Source organism: Macaca nemestrina, chromosome 6 (assembly GCF_043159975.1).
Source record: "Macaca nemestrina isolate mMacNem1 chromosome 6, mMacNem.hap1, whole genome shotgun sequence".
Lineage (NCBI taxonomy): Eukaryota > Metazoa > Chordata > Mammalia > Primates > Cercopithecidae > Macaca > Macaca nemestrina.
This window is the reverse complement of record NC_092130.1, coordinates 44,198,034-44,209,147: the sequence shown is the minus strand read 5'-3', so window position 1 is coordinate 44,209,147 and position 11,114 is coordinate 44,198,034. Positions and strand designations below refer to the sequence as shown.

Genomic DNA, 11,114 nt, shown 5'->3' with positions numbered 1-11,114 from the left:
CATCCATGGTCCTCTATGGGTCCTCCTCCTGGGCCAGAGTTTATGTCTGTCAAGCGCCCCTGCATGTGCACTCTGCCCAGCACCCGTCAAACGCCTGTTTCTGTCTTGCTTGAATACTAGGTGGTGGTGCAGATTGGGTTGGGAAGGCCCAGGTATGGAGCCATGTCTCATCTTCTGCTGCCTAACTTGACTGCCAGGAGCCCAACAAATGCTGACTTTTTCTTTTTTTCAGTAGTTGGGAAGATGTGACAAAACAGGACTTATATTCTTTATGGCAAAGATGGGCTGAGCTGAGTGTCTGCAGCCTGCTTTAGGCAGGGCACAGCTATGCAGTCTGTTATTGTCCCTCGTCACTCCCATCAATGCTGGCACCAATCTCACTTCTGTTTATTGCCTCATCTGATCGTCTGTTTTCTTATAGTAAAGTAAAAAAAAATTTGCCCCTGAAGATAAAGACGTATTGTATATCTTGGAACACAAGCTCCTTCTTTCTACATGTGCATACATATATACATTTACACATACACACATGAATATATATATATAATTATTATATATTTATTCCCCCCCTCTAGGATGTCTGCAAGGCATGTGAATTTGTAACCATCACCCACCTCACAGGGTTGCTGTGAGGATCTGGTGGACTGATGCGTGCAAAGCCCTGAGCACAGTGCCCAGTACACAGCAAGCGCTGAATACTTCTGGCCAGCCCTAGGAGTGTTTCCTTGGAACCAGAGCGCTCTTCTGGAAGCTTCTGGAAGATGAATGCCATTCATCTTCCGGAAGATGAATGGCATCTTCCCACACCTGCTCGGAACAGGCATTGGTTGGGACTTCGCGCCCTCTGGTGGCTGCTCTCGCTACTCACACTTAGCCTCTTCCTTGGTGGGGGGACACTTTGAGGCCTCATTCCTGCCCCCTCCCCTTCCTTTCACATGGAGGAAAGTTCTAGAATGGGGTGGGAGGAAACTTTCCACTTATTCTGCATTTCCTTTACCCCCTTCCTGACCTTAGGTCTGGGCACAGGAGGAGGCGCTTGGAGGTGGAGGCTGGAGCTCCTGGGGGTCCTGGCTGCATGACTCTCGGGAGGGTGGTGCCTTCGTCCCCACTCAACCCCCATCGCACCAGCCCATTCTCTTCTCAGAGCGTCCCTGGGCCACAGGTTCCCAAGGCCACTTCCAGACTGGGCCTGCGAGTGGGGCGGCCCCGGCAGCGTATACACAGAAGTTATTATGAGGTAATTTTATTTCTTTCCATTTTAGGTAAAAATAGTAAATACAAGATAATCTTAATAAAGGTAAAAATACATCATTTGGATTTTGTTGTTTTCTAAACAGTGCTACCTACAGTACAGTTTTCGATTTAGGATTTTTAAACTCTCTCTTTTTTTTTTTTTTAATAAACAAATAGAACTATTTTGCTATTAGGCTGTGTTCTCATCTGGCACTTAAGAATAGATCACAGGTCACCTCCCGGTTCTGTTTGGATGTGTTGGGGAGTGGCAGGGAGGGAGTGAGAAGGAGTTTGTGGGTTGAGGTGTTTGTCTTCCCAGGACACAGCCAGAGCTGCAGTCCCACCTGCAGTGGGAGGGCACAGGTGTGCACCCAAGATGGCCTTTTCCTGCTCTGGCCACAGGGATGGGTTTCACTGTGGCTGGACCAAAGGTCTCACACTCGTCAGGGAACTGTTCCTCCCCTCCTCCCGTGATAGCTTTTCTTACCCAACCGCCTAGATTCACAGCAGTTCTGGGTCTAGGCAGGCCAGCGGGCTGGAGATGTCAGTCATGCTGCAAGAGACTGAGCCAGGAGATCCCCTTCATGTCCTAGAGGAGTGGGCTGGGGACACCTCCCCACCAGGGATGGGGGCCAGGGCATCCACCCTGGCCTTGGAATGCTGGTAGAAGTCACAGACGCCGATGTGGGCTGCTAAATGTCTTTGCCCTTGTTCACCCTCAGGTGGTCTTTGTTTAAGTTCTTTCCAAACTTCTCGCTGAGTTGTTGAATCAGGTCTGCCAGCTCACCGGTAGCTTGAGACTTTTCCTCAAGAAGCTCGTAGCGCAGGCTGGAGATGTCTTGCTTGATTTCCTTCAGCTCGCCTGCAAGGACAGAGGAGATTTTGCTGAGTCTGAGCAGGTGGAAGCTGGGGGCTTGTCCCATGCGGATGTGGGCATGTGCATCCTTCCAGCGGAATGTCGGGTCCCGGGCCAGCCCACCAGGGTTGAAGGTGAGGCAAAGGGGGCTCTATTTGAACCCAGAACCACCCAACTCCTCCACCGCTGAAGGACTCATCGACCCATAGAAAGCCCTTCTCCTCCCGTTCCAGGAAAACCTTTCCCTTAGGGATTTGAAGGAGGAGTCAAGATCAGGGCTGTGAATTGTGTCTAGCACCTGTTTCATAAAATACTTGTTAAAAAGTTTGTTTTGGAGTCTTTAAAGGCAGATTTCAAGACTCTGGACAACAACTCCATTAACTGGAGCATTGATTTTGAAGATGCTATGTTTTGTTCTGCCGTAGTTATTTGTAGAGAAGAGAAACTCCCAGGACCCTGGAGAGAATGGCTTGGCACAGCAGATGCAGCCATGGTGGCCATGGAGCTGACCAGCCTCCTGGGAGTGAGCTGGCCACCTGAGCAGGGTCCACTCAGCCCACACCAGCAGCAGCACCACCTCGCTGACAGGAGCTGCGACAATGCCCGCCGCCTCCTCCTTCCATAATGAGGGACCACCTAGCAGGGACCTTCACTTTTATTTCCACAGCGAACCTTGTGGTTAGAAGTCCAACGGGTCTAGGCTGTGGGAATCTTCTATTAACCACAAACAGGTGTCAGAAGGATCTTTCCTAATACTGTAGATACTGCACTTGGCTTGTGTGGGAGTCCACTGTCTGTGGAAACATTGCTCATCTATTTTTCAGGTATGGTCTACATACATAAAAGGTAGAGATCTTAAAGGTACAGTTTGAACCATTTTGACAAATGGATATACCCCCTATTTTTATCAGGTGCTTCACTGAGCCCCCGTTTCATGGTGTAAGTTAGATGGCATGACACCTGAGCACCCCCACCTTTTATGATCAGTGATGTTCACATGAATCAGTTACATACTGCTTGAGGCTGGCTGGCATGACACTTGGCCATTGTTTGTTTGAGACCTATGAGTAGGTAGGTGGGCTGTTGTCAACCCCTAAACCATGTCAGCTCAGGGGCAGTTCAGTCATGGCTGACTTCGAGCTGCATGCTGGGTGCCCCAGGATGAAGCAGAGGGTCACCCAATGACCAGGCTCTTTCTGTAGTTCCCTGTGGCCCAAGCGAGGAGAACAGAAACTTCACTCGTGGATGAGGCTGTTTCTAGGTAGCAAATACTTATCATAGGTATCTCATTAATTACCTGGTATAAAGTAATTTGCTTTTCATCTAAGAGTAACTGCTTAAAATTGACTGGAAAATAACCCAAACAGTGAAAATAAGATGGCCGGTAAGCCTCATTGTGCATCAGAGACCCCTGGTGCAGTTTTCCAAAAGCAGATCCCAGGCCCCACTCCAGAGATGCTGATTCATTAGTCTGGGTGGGGTCTGGGGTCTGTAGTTTTAACAGCTAGTTCTGAGGTGGGGAACACTTTGAGAAACACGGCTGGCAGTTAGATGCTGAGAACCTCGAACTGAGACTGGACAGGGCCAGTTAGAAGCACGTGGCAGACCCTAAAGGCAGTGTGCATCTGCTCAGTGGACGCACACCACGGAATGAAGTACAGCACTGGAATTCTGAACCATCCTGCACTCAAGAGGCATAAGGTTGGCTCAAGGCCACCACTGCTGTGGGAGGCAGAGGAATGTCCCCCACTCCCAAGATGTCCCTGTCCTAATCCCTGGTGTTCTGCCTGTGGGTAGTCATGTTCCCTCTCAAAGGGGAACTGAGGTGGCAAATAGAATTCAGGTTGCTGATCAGCTGCCCTTAACAGAAGGAGATTATTCTGGATTATCTTGGTGGAACCAATTCAATCACGTGAGTCCTTAAAAGTGGAGGAGGGGCCAGGGCTCAGTAGCTCACGCCTGTAATCCCAACACTTTGGGAGGCCGAGGCGGGCGGATCACGAGGTCAAGAGTTTGAGACCAGCCTGACCAACATGGTAAAATCCTATCTCTACTAAAAAAAAAAAAAAAAAAAAAATTAGCTGGACGTGGAGGCATGCACCTGTGATCCCAGCTAATCAGGAGGCTGAGGCAGGAGAATCGCTTGAACCCGGGAGGCGGAGGTTGCAGTGAGCAGAGATTGTGCCATTGCACTCCAGCCTGGGTGACAGAGCAAGACTCCATCTCAAAGAAAAAAAAAAGGTGGGGGAGGAAGGTAGAGGAGTGGGGTCAGAGATGGGACAACGGAAGATGAGGCAGGGCAAATGAAGCATGAGAGTGCCTGATGCCTGCTGCCAGCTCTGAGGTGGTGGGGCTGTATGCACAGACCAAGTGCTGGAGCTCAGGGCAGCCCAGCTGGAGCTCAGGCCAGCAAGGAAATGGGGACAGGCCTGCAGCCCCGTGGAAATGCACTCTGCTGACACCTGAATGACCAAGGAGACTGAGCCTCCCTGGAGCCTCCGGAAAGGAGCACACTGCCCTGACAACACCGTGGCCATAGGCCGGTGAGACCCGCAGAACCTGTGTTATTTTAAATCACCACGCAGGTGGAAATCCAGTCACTTACCTTCATTGACTTCGTCATTTTCTCTGTCCACCTGGGCTTTCAGGACATATCTTTTTATGAGCCGTTTCATGATTTTCTGAAATGTCAAGCAAGGAAGGGATCAGACAGGGTGGGCCTAGTGCAGAGGCAGCCTGCGTGGTGTAGCAGGACCCCTCCCTCACTTGAAGAGCCTCAGCAACCACGGCGACCCTCCCATGCCTGGCGCCTCACTCTGGAGGGTACCCTGCACAGTGTGGGTACCTGGTCAGTCTCTGTTTAGCCTCCCCTACAGGACACAATGTCCACCTGAACCTGGGATACTTCTCTGTGGCAGGAAACTGAGCCAAGCAGAGAGGGAGAGACAGAGAGAAAGGGTGGAGTGGGGAGTGGCGGAAATCCTGGATCCACGTCTCTGCTCCAGGGGCCTTGGCCTGGCTCTGCCCTACTCAGTCATGTCATCTTTCCTGGACCTCAGTTCTATTTCAAGGATGGAGGGCTGGGGAAGACTTAGCAGGCCTGCCTGGGTGGAGCTGCCTCCCTCGGAGGTCACAGTGAGCAGTGTGCGCTTCATGAGAGGAGATCCGCTGGGTACAGAAGTTAGGACCAGGCTTGGAGGATAAGTCCACTGTACCTTGGAAAATTCCTACCAGAAGCAGAAGCAGACACAGCTGGGCCTCTGGGGTTTTACAGAGATACCACTTCCCACAGGCCTGACACTGTGCTGCCGGAGTCACACTGGAGAAGGATTTGGCCCTCAAGTTCCGTTCATTATGCAAATACCGAATTCGTTAAGCAGGCGAGGCATGAATAAACACTTAAGACACACCAAGAATAGAGCCAAGTGTAGGAAAGACTGCAGGAGGTGAACTTTGGATTTTGCCAGCTAGTTGGTCCAGGGTTCCTGCGAAATCACAGGATTTAAAAATACTCGGGTAGCCGAGACTTCTGAATCTTCCAAGAGATGAGCACTGTGGAAGAGAGGAAGGGATTTCCCTGCTCCTTGGTCCTCCCTTCCTGTGGCCTTCTCACCTGTTCACACCTGGGGACCAAGAGGACAGAGGCAGCATTTTCCAGTTTGAAGAGACCTGTAGGGACCTGATTCTGTTCCTAGCTTTGCTACATAGGCTGTGGAAAAGCATCTTGCAAATAAAAAGTAAGTGAACTGGATGCAAAGAGCTGGAGGATTTACTCGTTATCATCAATTATGGTTCTTTCCATCCCTTTAACCGTGAAGAGCTTGTCACAGAGATGCTTCCTGGCCTGTGATTCCAAGACTTCACCTGAACCCAAAAGGCTCTCTAGGATAACACTGGGTTTAGCTCATTCAGGCCAGCGCTGCCCCTCCTCAGCCCTTGGGCTCATGGGCCAACTGGCTCTGTGGTTTGAGTCGTGATCTAATTTCAGGCTGAAGAATTGACCGTTGCTGCTTCCTGCTGATCCTTCTCAGAGAAGCCTGGGTCTTATCCTACTAGTGGTTAAACTGCAGTGCTGAATTTCTCATGGATATAGTCTAGTCAATAAAGTAAGTTATCTAAGTTATAAAAACATACCCCTTTCAAGCTAGGTGCGGTGGCTCATGCCTGTAATCCCAGCACTTTGGGAGGCCGAGGTGGGCAGATCACCTGAGGTCAGGAGTTCAAGACCAGCCTGGCCAACATGGTGAAACCCTGTCTCTACTAAAAATACAAAAGTTAGTTGGGCATGGTGGTGGGCACCTGTAATCCCAGCAACTCATGAGGCTGAGGCAGGGAGAATTGCTTGAACCTGGGAGGCAGAGGAGGTTGCAGTGAGCTGAGATCATGCCACTGCACTCCAGCCTGGACAACAGAGCGAGACTCCATCTCAATATATATATATATATATATATATATATATATATATATATATATATATATATTTCAGATATATATAAAATATATATCTCAACAAATATTTTTTGAGATTATATAAAAGATATATACAAAATATATATACATACACACACACACACACACACATATCCCTTTCCATGAGACTCAATAATGCTGCTTTCACTTTGAGTTGGAAAAACAAAACAAGACAAAAACTTTGTCCCAAACTAGTTCTCATGAAAAAAAAAAAAAAAAAACAAAACACATAACAAAACAGACACCTAGGTATCTGTCATTCTTACTGAATAAGAAATTCAGAAGTGTTCTTCCACGGCAAGCTTTCAGGCTGACACAAAATTAAAGGGACCTAGTTAAAGTTGGTTGCCTTTTCAAGGCAAACCTCAGGAATTGAGGGTTCTTCAGTTTCTGGATCCATCAATTAAAGAGCTTTACTGTTTCTCATGTAAAATAATAAGCCAGAGATTGGTAGTCAAATGACGTTGAGGAAAATCCTTTCATAGGTGCAGCCAGAATTGCAGCCCTTCTTGTTTGGTGTGCACCTTTTGTATTTAAGAACATTCCATGGCGTATATTTACTAGTAATAGAAAATGTGCCCCTCAAACCCTATTTGGCTGGGATAGGTGAGATCCTGCTTGTAGTCTCCCTCAATGCAGAGGAGCCCCTCAGGAGGAAGGGTGAAAGGATGAAGATGCAAAGAAGCAAATGCATTGAGTGCTTCCATAGACCAGGATTGTGCCAGCCTCTCACAAAAGTCATCTTACTGACTCCTCCAAGAAACTCAGTGAGATGGGAGTTGTCATCTCCATTTACAGATGAGGACACTGAGGCTCAGACACTGATGTAACTTCTCCAAGGTCACACAGCTGGAAAGTGGCAGATCTGAGATTTAACCAGCATGGAAACCATGGCTGGGGCTTCATCTGGGCATCAAAATAAAGGCTCAAGATGGTTTAGGAAAAGAGATGTGGGAAACTGGCCCCTATTAGTCAAAGAGGGTTTGGGCCATGTCTGGGTACTGAGTCTTTTTATGCAGGGGGAAGCCTCACTAGATTTCAGAGGCTGGGTGACATCATACAGTGGTCATCCCTTGAAGAAGGGGGTCTCTGCTCTGGCACTGGCAGGAATGCTCATGACCCACTCTTGAGCACTGGCATGCTCAACCTGAGCCAGGGTTTCTGTTGACCTAGGGCTCAGAGGGTAGAAAAGCAAAGGTTTACTTTGAAGCTGTCAGTGTGCATTAGGATTATAAAGGCTTCCTGTGGAAGCAGAACCAGATGAGCACTGCAGACGTGCCGGGAAACTTTAGCCTTCCTCCTCACCTCCAGGGCACTTCCCAGAGTGACAGGGACCTTCAGGGAGAGCAGTATGACTGCCTGCCAGTTCTTAAAGACTTCATGTCCTGCCTGGCATGGTGGCTCGTGCCTATAATCCTAGCACTTTGGAATGCTGAGGCAGGTGGATCACTTGAGGCCAGGAGTTGGAGACCGGCCTGGGTAACATGGCGAAACCCCATCTCTGCTAAAAATACAAAATTTAGCCAGGCGTGTTGATGCACACCTGTAGTCCCAGCTACTTGGGAGGCTGAGGCAGGAGAATTGCTTTAACCTGGGAGGCAGAAGTTGCAGTGAGCCAAGATGGTGCCATTGCACTGCCGCCTGGGTGACAGAGTGAGACTCTGTCTCATAAACCAAAAAAACTTCATGTCCTCATAGAGACCTAACTTCCCTTCTGTTATGTGCATGCTGCACAACTTGATACCTTCAAAAGCCAGTTTTGCCACCAGAAAGCCTGAAATGGTTGGAGAAATGGCCAAAAGTTCTATTTAACATGGATGGCACAGAGGATATTGTTGCAGGAAGTGAGGGACCCTGAAAGGAGGTACCAGCTGGAGCTGCGGCAGAGGAACATAAATTGTGAAGATTTCATGGATGGTTATCACTTCCCTAATAATACTTTCATAATTTCTTACACCTGTCTTTATTTTAATCTCTTAATCCTGTTACCTTTGTAAGCTGAGGATGTACATCACTTCAGGACCACTGTGATGATTGCGTTAACTGTACAAATTGATTGTAAAACGTGTGTTTGAACAATATGAAATCAGTGCACCTTCAAAAAGAACAGAATAACAGCAATTTTCAGGGAACAAGGGAAGACAACTATAAGGTCTGACTTCCTGTGGGGCTGGGCACAATAGAGCCATATTTTTCTTCTTGCTGAGAGCCTATAAACGGACATGCAAGTAGGGAAGATATCGCTGAATTCTTTTCCTAGCAAGGAATATTAATAATTAAGACCCTGGGAAAGTAATGCATTCCTGGGGGGAGGTCTACAAATAGCCACTCTGGAAGTGTCTGTCTTATGTGGTTGAGATAAGGACTGAAATACGCCCTGGTTTCCTGCAGTATTCTCAGGCTTATTAGGGTGGGGAAGAAACTCCACCCTGGTAAATTTGAGGTCAGACCAGTTCTCTGCTTTTGAACACTGTTTTCTGTTGTTTAAGATGTTTATCAAGACAATACATGCAAAGCTGAACATAGACCCTTATCAGGAGTTTTTGATTTTGCCCTTTGCCTTGTGATCTTTGCTTTGCCCTTTGCCTTGTGATCTTTATTGGCCTCAGAAGCATGTGATCTTTATTCTCCTTTTTGCCCTTTGAAGCATGTGATCTTGTGACCTACTCCCTGTTCTTGCACCCCCTCCCCTTTTGAAATCCTCAATAAAAACCTGCTGGTTTTGTGGCGCAGGTGGGCATCACAGTCCTACCGATATGTGATGTCACCCCCGGAGGTCCAGCTGTAAAATTCCTCTCTTTGTACTCTTTCTCTTTGTTTCTCAGCCGGCCGACGCTTATGGAAAATAGAAAGAACCTACGTTGAAATACTGGGGGCTGGTTCCCTTGATAGGATATCTATTTCTATTTGATTTCATTAAAATGGAAAAACTGCAATTACATTTGCCCCAACCTAATAGAAAAGATGGATGTAGAAAGCTTCCCTTCTTTCACTATGTGGGGGAAATGTGTGTGTATCTGTGTGTGTGTGTGTGTGTGTGTGTGTGTGTGTGTGTATGTTTTGTGATGAGTATGAGATACCTCCTTGCTATCTTCCATAGAATTCTTTCACTTCATGGAGATAATAAGCTTTCTCCAAGTTACTATGTCCCTGGTAGTGTCTACTCTCCCTGCCCTGCCCCATGCATTAGAAAGTACTGGAGATAAGTATATTTAGTGCTATCACTCAGGAAAAGAATACTCAGGAGGATGAAGATGAGATGCACAATGGATAACAGCAGTTGTCAAGCAGAGCCCTACGTCTGGAGAGGAAGGCACACAGTTCCCACAGCCCAGACCCAGCCCAGACTACAAGGGGCCAGATGGCCTCTGGCTGCTGGTGGTGAAGGGGAATACAGGACATCTTTCTATGAGAGAGACAACTCTCCCTGCACAGCCAGGGAAGATGAGGACACAGATAAGGAAGCAAGGGAGAGAACACATACTGTATGTTGATGATGGCCAATGAGGTAGGATCCAGAGGGAAGCAATGTGGTCACCTAGGAAAACAGAAATTGAGGAACATTTGGAAGAGAGTGGACAAAATGGATCACAGGACAAGTCATTCATTAAACTGAGGTTTATCAGACACAAGAATAGAAGAAATAGGCACTGGCAAGTTGTCCATCCTCTTTGCTTTGATCTCTTCAGTAAAGGCCATTTAGAAGATGGAAAAGAGAACTCCCCACTGGCTTTTGGGGAGCAGATTGCAGCATAAAGATTGGCGTGTATGTGAAAGATGGATGTGCCTGGATTCTATCTATTATTTGGGATATCACTTGTTTAGTTTCACCATAAAGAAATATACCTCTCAGAGTGAGTATGTGGGTCTGTATACTTCCTGCCCCAACAAACTGACAAGCTGGATCTTGGAACAGATCACAGGGAGCTTGGGGAGGAGGCATACTTTGGCCATCTCACCAGTATCATGGTTTTGCTCCATTGTTGGGTCTCAGGTCTGCAGAGCCCAGACTGGAAAACACATTACAAAAAATGGTTTTGTGAAAAATAACAATCCAGACACTCTGGAGTCTAAGGAAACAACACAGAAAGCCTCTGAAGTCTGAAGGAGCTGTCTTCCCTTACAACAAAGACCTCACAAAAGCAGAAGCATTGACAAACAGCAGAATAAACACCTGAAACGCTAACAGTCGAGAAATTGAATGAAGAGACAAAAAAGTAGCAAGCTTAGTAACTAAATGTGTGTGAATGATGGTGCTTTTATCTTCTTGGGAACACTAAGTGATTTCTCAGAGCCACAACATGTGAGAGGCTGATGGAATATGTGCTCAGTGACAGCAGCTCTGCCTAGGGCCTGGATTGTAAGAAAGAGGGGGTGAATTGGGCTGCTAATGTTCTCTGCACATTTGGAAGCTGCTGTGGGAGGAAAGCAATGCTACTTGGAAGACCACTGGTGGGCCCAAGGAAAGAGAGGAGCCGTACTCAGATCCCCACTCAAATTGTCCTTGCTGCTGGTGATAGCAAAAGTGCCCCAGTGCCTTCTCCTGCTCTTCGCC

At 47.7% G+C, this 11,114-nt stretch overlaps 1 protein-coding gene across 2 annotated transcripts in view; it reads right to left on the bottom strand.

Moving 5' to 3' along the window:
* Positions 1–1,224: 1,224 nt before the first annotated feature.
* LOC105467107 (transient receptor potential cation channel subfamily C member 7) overlaps positions 1,225–11,114 on the bottom strand; it is a 141,124-nt gene continuing 131,234 nt past the window's right edge. For both annotated transcript variants that reach the window (XM_011716484.2, XM_011716485.3), the window contains 2 exons: positions 4,695–4,770; positions 1,225–2,095 (listed from right to left, as the gene is read on the bottom strand). In XM_011716484.2, the coding sequence (XP_011714786.2) occupies positions 1,926–2,095; positions 4,695–4,770 (246 nt within the window). In that variant the 3' untranslated portion in view covers positions 1,225–1,925. The remainder of the gene's footprint in view (positions 2,096–4,694; positions 4,771–11,114) is intronic.